Source organism: Danio aesculapii, chromosome 13 (genome assembly GCF_903798145.1).
Source record: "Danio aesculapii chromosome 13, fDanAes4.1, whole genome shotgun sequence".
Lineage (NCBI taxonomy): Eukaryota > Metazoa > Chordata > Actinopteri > Cypriniformes > Danionidae > Danio > Danio aesculapii.
The window spans coordinates 46,095,314-46,112,141 of record NC_079447.1 but is presented as its reverse complement, the minus strand read 5'-3'; the positions used below and the strand labels follow the sequence as shown (position 1 = coordinate 46,112,141).

At 37.6% G+C, this 16,828-nt stretch overlaps 1 protein-coding gene across 1 annotated transcript in view; it reads left to right on the top strand.

Annotated features, from left to right (window-relative positions):
- The window catches only part of LOC130239330 (CUB and sushi domain-containing protein 1-like), a 551,687-nt gene that overhangs the window by 449,882 nt on the left and 84,977 nt on the right, over positions 1–16,828 (top strand). Inside the window, exons 40-41 of the mRNA XM_056470435.1 lie at positions 2,035–2,181; positions 10,389–10,577. Of these exons, the coding sequence (XP_056326410.1) occupies positions 2,035–2,181; positions 10,389–10,577 (336 nt within the window). The remainder of the gene's footprint in view (positions 1–2,034; positions 2,182–10,388; positions 10,578–16,828) is intronic.

Below are 16,828 nucleotides of genomic sequence, written 5' to 3'. Positions count from 1 at the left end.
CCAATGAACAGCCAGTGATTGCTCTTGAGAGATAACCATTTACTAGGAGCATGTCTATAGTGCCGGTTTGAATTAGTCAATTAACTTATGTTGCATGTTTTTTGGACGGTGGGAGGAAACCGGGGAACCCGGGGGAAACCCACGTGAGCACGGGGAGAAAATGCAAACTCCGCACAGAAATGTCTGCTGGTTTGGTAAAGCCTAGAACCAGAGACATTCTTGCTGTGAGGCAACAGTGCTAAGCACTGGGCCACCGTGTCACCCATCTAGGAAGAAGGAGGAGTAGGGGTGGATGGGGGGATTCTTCAAAACGAAGATAGCGGTGGTACGTAACCCAGGGTATTTGTAGTAGCTTAGGAGTCGTCTGATTGGTGCATTGAGAATTGGATAATGGGGGTCCAGCCGCTAGCAATCATAAGCACGTGATCCTCTCGAAATTAGTTTATAACTAAACTTCACTTAGGGACTGGAGATACCAAGTGTAAAGTGTTTCAGGTGTAATTTTGGCCCATTCTTCCTGCAAACTTAAGATGGGCAACATTACAGGGTCTTTGTTGTTACATTTTGCATTTCAAAATACGTTCTTACATATTCTCTTTTGGAGACAGCTCAGGACTGCAGACAGGCCAGTCAAGTACCTGTATCGTCTTCCCTGCAAAGCCAGGTCTTAGTAATGTGTGCATATTGTGGTTTTGCATTGTCTTGTTAAAATATGCATTGGCGTCTCTGGAAAAAAAGGTAGCATATTGTGCTCCAAAATCTGTAAGTACTTTTCAGGATTAATAGTGCCATCACAGAAGTGCAAGTTACCTTTGTCAAGGGCACTTACACAACTCCATACCATGACAGACTATGGCTTTTGCACTTGTTTTTGGTAACAGTCTGGATGATCCTTTTCTTCTTTTGGTCCGGAGCACACAGTGTCTATTTCTCCCAAAATATACCTGAAATTCTGATACATTTGACCACAGTACACATTTCCACTGTGTGATGGTCCATTTCAGATGCCTCCGAGCCCAGAGCAGTCCACAGTGCTTTTCTGGACACTGTTAACATAGGGCTTCCCTTTGGCACAGTACAGTTTCAACGGACATTTGTGGATGTAATAATGTATTGTAGTACTTGACAAAGGTTTATTAAAGTAGTCCTGACCCCATGTGGTGATATCGCTTATAGATGAATGACGATTCTTGATTCAGTGCCACCTGAGGGATCAGAGATCACGGTAGTTTAGCTAAATTCCTCTAGATTCCTTGAATCTTTTAATTATGTTATGCACTGTTGAAGGTAAAATATCCAAATGTCTTCCTCTCTTTCTTTGAGGAACATTGTTTTTAAACATTTCAATCATTTTCCTGCGTATTTGTTGGCAAACTGGCGATCCTCTGCCCATCTTTGCTCCTAAAGGACCAGACCTTTCTTAGATGCTGCTTTTGTACCAAATCATAAATTGCTCCTGTCCCAACTTTTTTGGAATGTGTTTTCTCAAATCATGAGGAACACATTAAATATTTTTGTTGTAATGTCTGCAAGGAAATACAAATCATAGTAAACATCCAAAATCAAAACAAAAAGTGCTCAGGGGTAGCTTAAATAATGTGTTAGGTAAGGGATTCATCAGTTAACCTGATGATGGCAGCTGTTTGCTGAAACGCGTAGGCACTTTTTAAGGAATATCCATGACAAAAAAGTCAAAGTACATTTAGAAATCACTACTTTTTTTTTTAATTGTGTTTTTCCATACTGTCCCAACTCTTTTTCTGATTTGAGGTTGTAAATCTAAATCTAAGATTTTTTTTATTACTTTAGTTTGTTTGTATTTTTAAGCATTTTCATAGATCTTCAAGTGTAACAGAAAGTGTAATATGATCTGTAGAGGTAGTGGCAACTAGGTTGAATTTGACTTGATCAGATGAGGTACTAGGATTAAAAAGTTTGAGAATCACTATGCTATGACATTCTTTCCTTCTTAACAGATCCGCAGTTTGCAATATTTAGCTTTTCTTGTTGTTTGTGTAATCTTTTATTCATCAGGGCCATCTGGACAGAGTCCGTTGTTGGTAGCTCTGAGTGGGAACCACTCCACACAACTGAACTTCACTAGCAAAACAAACCAGCTTTACCTTAGATGGTCGACCGATCATGCAACCAGCAAGAAAGGCTTCAAAATACGCTACACAGGTTTGTTTTGTATACTTTTGTATGTTTTTTGTACATCTGACATAATATTATCTTTTGCATTTGATGCATCCAGAAGTACTGTGTAGTAATTCTGGTCGAACATGGAGATGAAAAAAATAATATTCATGATTTAGTGAAAAATAAATCAGCAACACTTGTGGAATAAAGAAATCTGGTATTAAATCTGTAAATCCTGAACAAGGCATATACAGTGCTCAGCATAAATGAGTACATCCCTCATAGATCCCTTTTTTACTTAAATATTTTCTACAGGATGCTTTACTATAATATATTTGGCAGATTATATTAGATTAGTCAGTACCTATCATGGGTCTGGGACAACAGAGGTAAGGATCCACATGCAGTTTATTACAAAGAAGAGTCAAGTAGGCAACAGGTCAAAACCACGGGAAGGCAAGACGAGGATAATGCTTACATGATGCTCTAAACCAGAGATGCCCAAACTAGGGCCCGTGGGCCAACGTTGGCCCATGGTAACCATTGATGGGGCCACCATCCCATCTTAGAGAGAGAGTGATGGGGATGGTTTAGAGATTGTTATTTCAAATGTAATTTAACCTTTTATTTGTTTATTGTATTAAGCTACAAAAACCTAACTGAGATTAAATGTTTCAATACAAATGGTGTCATTTAATCAGATTTAATTTAAAATGTACTGTACATACTGTCACTCGACAGATAGAGGCAAAGGCAGATTCTGCTTGACTAGTGTATTCAACATTGAACTCCAGATGTGATTGTTTATAATTCTATAGCAATAAGTTGGAAGTATGAAATTAATTTGAAAATTACACATGGCAACTTTAATGTAAAATACTTTGGTATATTTATCTTCAGCCCTAAGCTATTAATGATATTTGGTTTTTGGCCCTTCATACGAAAAAGTTTGGGCATCCCTTCTCTAAACAGAAACAAGACTCAGCAAAGAGTGTGTGAAAATGGGGTGTATATATAGTCCATGTAATGATTCAATGATGGCCAGATGGGTGTCAGCTGTGGCAGGAGGGATTGAACCAATGATTTCTGAAAGTTGTAGTTCGGTTTAGTGGCAGACTTGTACTTCTTCAGCGATCTGCCAGTGTTAGATCGCTGGTGATCGTGACAGTACCAAAGCCAAAGCAAAACTATTCTAACAAAAAACTAAACATCACAGCCCAAAAATGAGATTAGAATCTGAAGTTCTAATCACACCGGTTGTGATTGTATGCTTTAGGGACCAGCCAAGGCTGATCACACCGGTGTGATCGTATGCTTGAAAGGGATCATGATGGTTTGTTCTGTAGACAATCAATGAAAAACTGCTTAAGGGGGATAAAATATTGACCCTAAAATGTTTTTTTTATTTTATTTTATTATTTAAAACTGGCCAAAATAAAGACTTTCTCTAGAACAAAAAAAAGTGTTGGAAAAACTGTGAAACAATCCTTGCTTTACTAAACATCATTTGATAAATATAAACAGAACAAGTAGAAAATAAAATTTTCTTAACATTATTTTTATTATTAGTATTATTATTATATTTTTATTATTGTGTAACAACTCCTTTGAATTAGAATCTATTATCTTTATCCTTAAGATGTTTGGAAACTAAACCAGTTTAATAAACCTGTTTTATTTAAATACACCAAAAAATATTGGGAATATTCGCTTAGAAAAGGATAAAAATATAAATTTTTAAATAAGGGGGCACTCGTTTATGCATATTTGCATGAAAGGCTAACTCCATGCGCTTGATTTCCCTATTCCACATGTAATAATATGTGTCAGATTAATTCCAGTCTTACGGCCCTCCAGGGTTGTTGCTTTGGAGCCAAATGAGTCAATAATTTAAGACGTCAGCCTTTTATAAGTTAACTGTCATTAGGTTACAACCAGACACATTCTACCTTCAGGGAGCCATTGACAAGTCTGCTGTAATAGAGGTCAAAGATGCGGTAATGAATTTAGCTGAATAACTACCGTGTCGTATTCTTCTGACCGACATTTCCACCGGCTAAACATGATATATATGAGCCGCAAAGCCAGTGGCCATGATTACTCTGCATCTCTTCACCCGCTTTCCCTTTCTCTGCCTCTCTGTCAGGGTTTCTTTCTTTCTCGCTTCATTTCAGTTGATCTTTCTGACATGCTGTGCCCTGCGCAAGCCCATTATTTCAGTGTGTTGCCACATGCTTCCTGTTTATTGCGTTTTGTCAAGAGCAAACAGAAAGAGAAACCATTATGTCCCTCAGAGTGACTGAGTTTTAGAAACAGACAGTGTTTTTTTTTTATTCTTCAGTTGAAATATATATGTTTATACAGTTGAAGTCGGAATTATTAGCCCTTCTGAATTATTAGTCCCCCTGTATTAGCCCCCCTGTAATATTATCCCCCTGTATATTTTAATAGAACACATTTTTGAACATAATAGTTTATTTGCTAGATTTTTTTTGAAGATACAGTACTAGTATTCAGCTTAAAGTGACATTTAATGGTTTTACTATGCTAATTAGGTTAATTATGTCAGGTTTCCAGGAAAGAGAACGAGTAGAACTCAAGTGGACTCAATACAAAAGATGGGTTTAATGATTATAAAATAAAACAAAAGACAACAAAAACAACCCATAGGTGGAATACATTAACAAAAGACAAAAACAAACTTGAACTGGGCTGGTGGGGAAAGGCAGGGCTGGACAAGGCTAGACCAGACTTGACAAGATGAGATACGACGACGAACTGTCACAGGACAGCAGACAAGAGGGAGCTATAAAGAAGAAATAATTAACAAACAAACAGGTGAACATATAATAAACATTTAAATATATTATTAACTAATAATAGGTTAACAAGGAGGGTGGAACTAGACCCAAACTTCTCAACAGGGCTGTAACAATACATGTATTCATCCTGAACTGTCACCGGACGATGGTCGCAATTCGGTTCACATGACGAATACAGAATACATTCACAACGAACGTGTTACTCTGTCGAAAAAGTGACACACCTGAACTTACCAGTGGTTCCGCTATTTTCCCAGTGCCATGCCAACATGCTACATGTAAACTGAAACACTCAACACTAGTCCTACATCCGAGTTCTTTTGATAATTAATTTTTGAACTATAACAAGTGTAAAAACAGGCCACGTGCAACAAACAATGGCAACACAGACAGAACGCAAGACACGAGGATAAATGAAAACAATTACCGTGAACATGTATGTTCCGATCCCAGTGCCAACCGAAACTAACTAGATTAGAGAACAAAACACCAAGCCATGATCAAAACAACAAACACACCAGGATGAGAACGCTCATCCCGAGCGCACACGGCCCAAGTGCAGCCAAGACGGCTCTCACACAAAGACGAAGACAGACATTGACAGGAAATATGAGGACCCGAACTGAGAAAAGTCGAGCCGAGCACAACATAGTAGACAAGACAGCACTAGTGTCTGGACTCTGCCACCAAAACAAAAATTAACAAGACTGAAGGGGCAGAATGCTGTCAAATTAGGCAAGTTATGATAATTTGCCAAATCATTTTATAACCATGGTTCGTTCGGTAGACAATTGAAAATAAAGCATTGCTTAAGGGGCTAAAAATATTTACCTTAAAATGTTTAAGCAAATAAGACTTTCTCCAGAAGAAAATAAATATTATAGGAAATACTGTGAAAAATTCATTGTTCTGTTAAATAAAACTTAGAATATATTTGAAAAAGAAAAAAAAATCTAATAAATTTGACTTCAACTGCATCTCTATTTGATAATTATCACCTTTTTCTCTTCAAATTATCTTTCAGTAGCAGCTCTTGGTTTCATGCCTTTCTCAGTCCTTTGGGCCTTCGAAAATTAGAATTCAGTGCCACATTAAGTTTTTTTTTCTTCTTTTTTTTAAGCTATGGTTAATCACTCACAGCTAAGTCTCTCTGCAGAGTTGGTGTGATGATGCGTTTGATTTGATCTGTCTGATGTGAGATTAAGCTTTGACACCCTTCAAGCCTGCGCTTTCCCTTTTATGATGAGTAAACTTGTGTTTGTCACATCAAAACCAAGATCTAATGATAGCCATCAACCTGCATTTTCTCCTTCGTTTTATCTTACAATCAATCTTTAACCGTTTTAAAGACTTCATGCAATCAGAATTTGAGATCTCTAACTTGCTAGCTTATAAACATGCTTCTTTGCGAGAACGTAAACTAATATTATGGATTACTCTTGGATATAAATTGATTTTGTTTAATAGAACATATTCTGGGAAACTGGACAGCATTACTACTAAAACTGTTTATTGAACAAAATATAAAGCAGAAATTGTAACATGGTGTATTTATAATGCATTTTATAAACCATGGAAAATCACCATTAAGCTTATATCATCATACAACTATAAGTATTGTCATTTAGAGCCTTCATTTGCAGATAACTGCAATAGGCAAAATAAAAATGTAGTTTGTAGTTATTTTGCTCTGGAACACAAGGCTGTCCACATGCTTTCATGCTTTAGTGATGCTAGCACTTGCACATACAAATATATATAGTCTATATCCCTATTTATATATTTCTACTTGTGCAGTATAGTTTTATTTTTGATTATGTCTGTATGTGTATGTGTGTTTGCGTTGTTATTTTTCCAAAGTTGTTTTCATCCCAGCAGACAAACAGTGTCATAAGATGTTAGAATTAGATTAGATTTAGGTCGTCAGCATCTAAGGACAATGTTATTTTTACATCCAATAGCGGTTCAGGTTGTGTTAGGAAGTGACCAAAATCCAACATCAAGCCAACATCTTAAACCAGCATCACAACGATGTCAAATACTGACATTTACTGACAAAGTAGAGTCCCACTTTACATTAAGTGTCCTTAACTACTATGTACTTGCAACAAAAAATAAATACACTGTACTTACTGTGTTCATAATGTATTTGAGAACACTTGTGGTGCTCTTGAGTTGGGATAGGGTAGTGTTATGGACCGGTTTGGTGGTATGGGTAGGTTTAAGGGTGGGTTAAGGTGTAAGGAATAGTCAACAATGTAATTACAGAATTTAATTATAGATGTAATTACATATAGGTTTGTAATCAAGCATAAGTACACAGTAAATACATTTATTTACACAATAAGTACATTGTAACAAATTATTAATTTCGGTGTATGTACGTAGTAGTTAGGGACACTTAATATAAAGTGGGACCCAAAATACAAATGCTGACAATACTGCTACCAAAAACTAATGTCTGATAGACATCATATTGGTAACCTCCACACAACGTCAAGCTGTAATATCATTAGACGTTGATATTTTGTTGATTTTAGGTTGTGTTGGGAAGTGATCAAAATCCAACGTCGAGCCAACATCTTAAGCCAACGTCATATTGACATCAAATACTGACATTTACTGACAAAATACAAATCCTGACAATACTGCAACCAAAAACTAATGTCTGATAGACATCATATTGGTAACATCCACACAACGTCAAGCTGTAATATCTATAGACGTTGATATTTTGTTGATTTTAGGTTGTGTTGGGAAGTGATCAAAATCCAACGTCGAGCCAATATCTTAAGCCAACGTCATATTGACATCAAATACTGACATTTACTGACAAAATACAAATCCTGACAATACTGCAACCAAAAACTAATGTCTGATAGACATCATATTGGTAACATCCACACAACGTCAAGCTGTAATATCCATAGACGTTGATATTTTGTTGATTTTAGGTTGTGTTGGGAAGTGATCAAAATCCAACGTCGAGCCAATATCTTAAGCCAACGTCATATTGACATCAAATACTGACATTTACTGACAAAATACAAATCCTGACAATACTGCAACCAAAAACTAATGTCTGATAGACATCATATTGGTAACATCCACACAACGTCAAGCTGTAATATCCATAGACGTTGATATTTTGTTGATTTTAGGTTGTGTTGGGAAGTGATCAAAATCCAACGTCGAGCCAATATCTTAAGCCAACGTCATATTGACATCAAATACTGACATTTACTGACAAAATACAAATCCTGACAATACTGCAACCAAAAACTAATGTCTGATAGACATCATATTGGTAACATCCACACAACGTCAAGCTGTAATATCCATAGACGTTGATATTTTGTTGATTTTAGGTTGTGTTGGGAAGTGATCAAAATTCAACGTCGAGCCGACATCTTAAGACAACTTTACAACAATGTGAAATGCTGACATTTACTGACAAAATACAAATACTGACAATACTGCAACCAAAAACTAACGTCTGATAGACGTCATATTGGTAATATCCACACAACGTCAAGCTGTAACATCATTAGACATTGATATTTTGTTGATTTTAGGTTGTGTGTTGGGAAGTGACCAAAATCCAACGTCGAGCCAACATCTTAAGCCAACGTCATATTGACATCAAATACTGACATTTACGGATAAAATACAAATACTGACAATACTGCAACTACAAACTAACATCTGATAGACATACTATTGGTTACATCCACCCAATGTCAAGTTGTAACATCATTAGACGTTGATATTTTGTTGATTTTAGGTTGTGTTGGAAAGTGACCAAAATCCAACATCTTAAACCAACATCACAGTGACGTCAAATACTGACATTTACTGACAAAATACAAATACTGACAATATGGCAACCAAAAAGTAACATCTGATAGACGTCATATTGGTGACTTCCACACAACGTCAAGATGTATTATTATTAGACGTTGATATTTTGTTGTTTTTAGGTTGCATTGAAAAGTGATCAAAATGCAACATCTGTGCGACATTGAACATTGATGTCGATCTAACATTGGGTTCTGATGTCAACCTGATTTTCATTTCTAAACAAAATGCAACATCCCATGGCGTTGGGGTACAATGTCAATCTGACGTCATGTTGACGTTCTTTGCCTGCTGGGATTTATCTTGGCATTCACTGTGGACAACATATTAAGTCCCAATACCAATTATATTTTTGTACCCCTACCCTTTCCTTTCCCCTTGGCCCTTACAATCGAGGCTGAAGGGGAAGGGCTTCAAAATTTACAGCACTACAGCACCTGCACACGTCATCATATGTCATCACGATCTCTTGCTTCATATGAGATCAGACGATGGCGACTGCTGTAGTTATTCCAGTTGTGCTATTTTTTGGTATTTATCTTCAGGAAATCCCTGAAGGCAGAGATCATGTTATCATAATGATCTAATGTGGCAATAAGATCGTAACTGTAGTGTGCATTTACAAAGTGGCCATATTCATCTTTGTAAACACACCAAAAACAACTCTAATATTAAAGCAGACACAGTAAAAAGCTCATTCCCAGCCACTAGACATTACTGACAGGGTATTCCAGTGTCATCAAGTGACAGAATGTTATGGGACTCCTGTATAGGAGTTATGATTATGGATTATAGATCGCAAAATTTGTCAGTTTTTATTTTAGCATTTTTTTAAAGCATGACGGTAAATTATGCAACACAGGCTCTGTGGGAAAATGTGCCCTGGGGTGCATTTTTAAGAACCGAGAATATGTTCTCATGGGAACATATAGCGACAGTTTATGTGTAAAATGAATGCTATGGGGTGGTAGCACTGACTGCTTACCTCTGTATGGCTTTTCCAATGTAACTGGTTTGCTCAGTAGCTTTTGTTTTGGAGTAAATGTCTTTTTGAGTATTTTTTTTGAGTTATGTGTTCATTAGTATTTCAAATTTATTGTTTAAACTACTGAGAAAGATGTATTAGTCAAATTGTCAAGTAAGAGAAACAAATAACATGTAAATACATGTACCTTTGATTCAAATTATTCATTCATTCATTCATTCATTCATTCGCTTTTCGGCTTAGTCCCTTTATTAATCCGGGGTCGCCACAGCGGAATGAACCGCCAACTTATCCAGCACATGTTTTACGCAGCCGTTGCCCTTCCAGCCACAACCCATCTCTGGGAAATGATTCAATTTAATAATATAATATATATATGTTAGATGTGTTATAAATAATTACAACAATAGCATAATGTTATAATCGACCATTACATTATATTCATATCCACTTAAATTTGTACAAAGCCATAAGTAGTTGTTCTTTAATTCAAGATGTGATTTCGTTGTTCAAAATAGAAGGTGTTTCTAAAATGATCTTAACATCATGCTGTAACAAACTGTGATTGTCGTCTTCTTCCTCAGCTGCATACTGCAGTATAAATGATGTACCCAAGAATGGAGGAGTTGTCAATAGGGCAAGAGACCGACCAGGCAGCAGACTTCAGTATTACTGCAATGCTGGCTACAGACTCGTGGGTCACAGAAATGCCACATGCAGACTTCATTCTAATGGGCTTTACCAGTGGGACAATCCGGCTCCACTATGCCAAGGTAAGTCACATCCTGCAAAAACATTCACAGACTCTGTTATTTCATTCAAATGTCTGTAAATCACCTCAAAAAGGTCAATGTTCTTGCGGGTCATGGAATTTCTGGAATATCATGGAATTTTGAATGATCTGTTTCAAACATTGAAAGTCAGTGATTTTATTTTTAGGGGTTCAAGCACTTTAGCAGGCAAAATTTTGTGGAGATCAGACAATAGCTGGCACTATAACAGTTGAAAATGTCTTAAAAAACACGCTAAATGAGCAAAAAATGCATGATGTGCTTAATTTACACAACATGTTAGAAATACACTTGATCTACATATTGTATGATTGCCCTGCTTATTCCAAAGCTTTGCCACAACAACCACTGATATCACTCAAACCTTTCATTAAACATTTGTCAATATGTGAAATTTTGAAAACCTGTTTTTTTTTTTTGCTCAATCTCCACAAAACCAGTGTTGTACAAATCATATTGATCTGCCTAGATCAATAATCATTGAAAAAAAGTGGAACCTTTATAACTAATTTCTAATAACTTATTTATTTTCTCTTTGCCTTGATGACAGTACATAATATTTTACTAGATATTGTCAAGATACTAATATTCAGCTTAAAGTACACTTTAAAGTTAAAGCATTAGCAATGTTCACTAATTTAATTAGGCAAGTTAGGTTAATTAGACGAGTCATTGTTCTGTAGATAATCTAAAAACTATTGCTTAAGAGGGCTAATAATATTGACACTAAAATGTTTTTAAAAATAATTAAAAACTGCTTTTATTCTAGCCGAAATAAAACAAATAAGACTTTTTCTAGAAGAAAACATGTTATAGGAAATACTGTGAATAATTCCTTGTTCTGTTAAACATAATTTGGGAAATATTTGAAAAAAAAAGAGGGTGAATAATTTTGACTTCAACTGTATAAGCACAACAGCAGCCTATTTTTGCGTTCATTCGATGCCATTCAAATTCGTTCAGTGAAAGTCAGGAAAAAGTCAGGGAATTTACTATGTGGATTAAAGTGGGAATCTTAAAAGGCGAACTGCCTCCTCACTTACGACAAAATGTGTCATTGTGAGGGGCGCTCAAAAGCACCTCCGCATGCCTGGATGTGAAGCCTCTTTTATTCTATTAAAGACTTCCATTGAAGACTGTGCAATGAGATCACGAGCACCCTTTGTCCTAATGCCATAATGGGCGACTCTTCAGTCACGCTAAGACTACCACAGAAATGTAATTGAATGTGTCGCAAATTTTCTTAATTTCATTGTTCATGCTTCCTTCTCCGCTTCTTCCTTTCTCACTGAGGTGCTAATTTTATCCTTCAGCCTACGTGGCATTTTGTATGCCCTTTCTCCTTTCGCACTACAAGCCCCCGTGTTTTCTGTTCCAGAGCATTGTCAAAGAAAATGGTTTTGTGGTTTGCTCTGCGTTCATTAGTGAGACAAGTACTTGACATGCACTTGCGTAAAAATAGTGAGCACAAAAATAGGGGGAAATGAATATAGTAGGTCTGATTGTTTGAGCTGTTATTTATACAGGTAGGCACATGGGTTTAAGGCAGATTCCATGCTTAACCTTCGGAGAACACTAACTTAACCTCAAAAAGTCAAACTAAATACAAGCTTCTTTACTTGTTTTCTTTATCTGAATTTTAGCCTGAATACTGTTTGGATATGAGTTGTTTTCAGTGTCATTAACACTCATTAATAGTCATTTTAATAAATTCATGCAACCCAGGCTCATTCTGAAAACGTACCTCTAGAGACGTTTCTGAAGACCGCAAAATGCGACCCGGGGGCACATTTTTCTGGAGTTTTTGTTTGCGCAAATCCACCAGAGGCCGCTGTGTACGTTTTTTGAGATTTCAAATTTCCCTCACCAGTGCCATTCGCTCCTGCTGTTCTTGCGTAAACCCACCAGAGGCCGCTGTGGACTGACTTTTTGACAGTATTTCGACTGACTGAGCGAACGATCGACTGACCCACCCTGACACTATTGATTGACCCGCCCACCCACTTCCCAAAACCCAACCAACATGTTTCAAAAGCAATCCAAAAAAAGGAAAGGACTCATCTGATTTTTTTTTTTTTTACCTCATTTTCAGATTTTACCACATTCTCACCCTGCTATTTACTTGTTTATTTTATTTTCTGGATTCTGTTTTTGTCTTACCTGCTTTCTGGAACTGCTCTTCAGCGGACTCAAATCCCGTCATCGTGGTCAACTCCTCTCTGCGTCTCAAGTCCGCCAACGTACATGGCGTGCTAACGGGACAAACTGGTTGCAGCCAGAATGCCATCCATACGGAGGTAAGCGGTTAGCTGGTAAGCACAAAAAGGAATGGCGTCACACCGCCCCGTAGCATTCGTTTAAAAAAAATGAAATGCAGCCAAACGTACCTCTGGCTACGCAATTTGCAGTCTCCAGAAATGTCTGTAGGGCTACGTTTTCAGAATGAGCCTGTGTTGAAATCATGTCTGCACGTTTAGTCTAAATCGGTGGCTGCCAGTCCTGTGCCCGGCTGCATAAAAGTCCTTAAGTAATTTAACTTAAGGGTGTCCCTGAGGGGGGAAAAATCCCTGAGATAGGGGATTTTATTAAGAGTGTTACAACATACTTCTTAACTGTCACCCATTCCTAATTGGCTCATTCTGAAAACGTAACCCTATATACATTTCTGTAGATCGCGGATTATGTAGCCAGAAGTACGTATGGCTGCATTTTGTCCTTAAAACGAATGCTATGTGGCAGTGTGACGCCATTCCTTTTCGCTCTTACCAGCTGACCGCTTACCTTCATATGGACAGCTTTCCCGCTGTTACCAGTTTGTTCAGTATAGCTCGCCACGTAGGTTGGCGAACTTGAGACTTAGAGAGGAGCCACGACGACTGGGATTGAGTATGGTGAAGAACGGTTTCAGAAAGCGGGTAAGACAAAAACAGAATCCAAAAAAAGGTAAATAACAGGGTGAAAATGTGAAAAAATCTGAAAACGTGGTAAAAATCAGGGGATTTTTTTCTGGATTGCTTTTTAAAACTGCCAGTTGCAACCCAGGCTCATTCTGAAAACGTAGTCCCGCGGACGTTTCTGGAGACCGCGCAATACGAAGCTGGAGGTACGTACGGCTGCATTTCATTTTTTTAAGCGAACGCTGCGGGACGCTGTAATGCCGTTCCTTTTGGCTCTTGCCTGCTGGCCGCTCGCCTCCGTGTGGAGGGCTTTCCCGCTGTAACCAGTTTGTCCGGTTAGCTCTTTGTGTACTCGATGCGCAGTGAGGGGCTGACCACGACGACCAGGTTCAAGTCCGGGGAAGAGTGGTTCCAGAAATCAGGTAAGAAAACAAAAACAAAATCCAAAAAATAAAGCGAACAAGTTCCTTACAGGGTGAGAATGTGGTCAAAATCCGAAAACGTGGTAAAAATCAGTCGAGGGCTTTTCTTTTTTTGGACGGCTTTTGTGAATTATCATTAGTTGGGTTTAGGGAAGGAGGAACGTGGGTCAGTCGATTGGCCGGTCGCACGGTCAATCATTCTGTCATCCAGGCAGACAGGCGGTAGGTCGTTCGACAGCGGCCTCAGGCGGGTTTACACGAGAACAGCGCGGGCACGAACGGCGCTTGCGAGAGACGTTCGAGACGCGGAAAAAGCGCGCACAGTGGCCTTTCGCGGATTCACGAATACAAAAACTGCAAAACTTCCAGAGTTCATCAATATTCATCTTCAATGCCTTCTCTTTTATCTTCTCCAAAACATACTCAATAATGTTCATGTCTGGTGATTGGGATGGCCAATCCTAGAGCACCTTGACCTTCTTTACTTTCAGGAGCATTGATGTGGAGGCTGAAGAATGAGAAGGAGCGCTATCCTTCTGTAGAATTTGCCTTCTTCTTTGATTTGTAATGTAATGGGCACCACAAATGTCTTGATACCTAAGGTTGTTGATATAAAAAGTATACGTGGGTGGGGGGAGGGGGAGTAAAAATTCAGGAGGGCTTATTCTGACTTAAACTGTTTATTATAATTATTATTATTTTTACTCAAAGAATCTCATTAGTCTTAAAAACACAAAATGTAAATGACAACATTCCATTGACTGGAGGTTATAGCACTATTATCCTTTTACCATTGCACGAAGCTCTGAATAACCCTGACTAGGCCCCATTTGTAACGAAGGGCATCTAGAATGGGTGCTAATTAAGGCCAATCATTTCTTTAAGTGGTGGGAGCAATCCATGCAGTCTGCCAGCAGGTCAGACAGAGGTAGAGGAGGACTCAGAGCTTGATTTTCATTCAGCCAGTGAGCATTTTAACAAGGAGAAGCTTTAATTGGTCCCAATGCTTTTCTCTGCAATGTTGCTTGTGTGTGTGTGTGTGTGTGTGTGTGTGTGTGTGTGTGTGTGTGTGTGTGTGTGTGTGTGTGTGTGTGTGTGTGTGTGTGTGTATGTAGTTGCTTTTAATACACTCCTGTTTTTCTTGTGTGAAAGAGCTTGTTTAAATTGCATATATTAATAGTTGCATGTACAGTAATAGAGGTCTGCTACAGTACCCAACCCAAGATCAGTGCGATATGACAAACAATGAAGAGATTTATCTTCTGTTTCCCAATGGCACTTTCCAATGAAGTAAGATAAGAATAATTACAAATGATTAGCTAGTATTGGTAATGCATTAATTAGCTATTAACAGTGAATGATTGATCTTCATTTCAGTTAACAAATATTAAACTTTTCATTGATCAAGTCAAGTCAAAGTTTATCGTCATTCCGCTATATGGTTGGACATACAGTGGAATGGAATTCCGTGTCTCTGAAGACCATACTACATAAATAAACATAATCATAAATATGAACACAACACTGGACATAAGAGCTATTTAATTCTATACTGTACATAACTAACATACCGGAGTGGTAATTTAACTCTATTAACTACTATGGGGTGCGTTTCCCAAACAACGACGTAACTCGCGGCTGAACTATCATAATACAATGCATTGGTTGGAAAAAGAACAATGTAGTGACGCGTGTTTCCCAAAACCCGTAGCTTCTCTGGCAGATCCGTCATTTGATGTGATTCTTAGGTTTGACCATTAATATGCTATTACCTGCTATATCATGTTGCATGATGACATGCAAGTCATGTCTTTGTAATGTTAAGTTGTCACGACAAAGGCACTGAGATTTGTTTATGTCATGTCAATGTAATTTAAAATGACATAACTGAGCTAATGACACTTAATGACAGTTGTCAGAAACATATGTAAAAGCTCCTTTATGTCCATGATTAACAAGGTGTTATGTGAGTCTTATGAACCCCCTTGATGTAGTCTTACCAATTATTTTGTGATAGAAACTATGTTCTTCGGTTACAAAATCTAATCCTAAATTACTGTAGCCTTGGTGGCTAAAACATTGGTTGCTAATTCAAAAACGTCACATTAGAAATAGAAAACAATGTAATTCTTTTTTCACTGCATTATGTAGAGCAGTGGTCCTCATCATTTTTGTCATTGCGGACCAGTCAGTGCTTTATTATTTCATCGCAGACCTGGGGAGCTTACGTAGATTGCTAAGTGACCATCAACGTTTTCTCGAAGGATAACAAGCTGAAAAAAGATTGCTGTAACTCTGATACAAGTTTTATTTATGAAGAAAACTAAAAAGCACTGCAGTGTTTGTATGTTCTGTGTTTGTCTTAGATAATTAGTCTACAAAAAACTTTATATTTCATACAAGTATAAAGCTGATTGGTCAGTTCTTGTCATGTGACTTGCAGCTTTTATTCAACTGGGTGCGTCTGGAAGGCGCGAACGCGTCTCGCCGCTTGTATGCGCAATATGCACTCCTCCATGGGAAATTTTCTGCTCCATTGTTAGTCTATGGGTTAATCTCAAGTGACTGAGATGTAAGCGAGAGAATATGTTTTTTTTTTTTTTTTATAAAAGATTTTACAAAATAAAAGATCATACAGACTCCGATAATAAATAAAACGTAAATAAATAATGATTTCTGGTGCAGCCCGGTACCAATTGATCCACACACCGGGACTGGTTCACAGCCCGGTGGTTGGGGACCATTGATGAAGAGTATTGTAATGTCTTAATGATGACAAAACTGAGGATCTGGTTCATGTATGCATTTTTTTTTTTATCATGAATTATTAATTATCAATAGAATCCCTATTGAATCCCTACGCTGAATGGCATAAAACAAAAATAATTAAATCAACAGAGTTCCGTCTGTATTT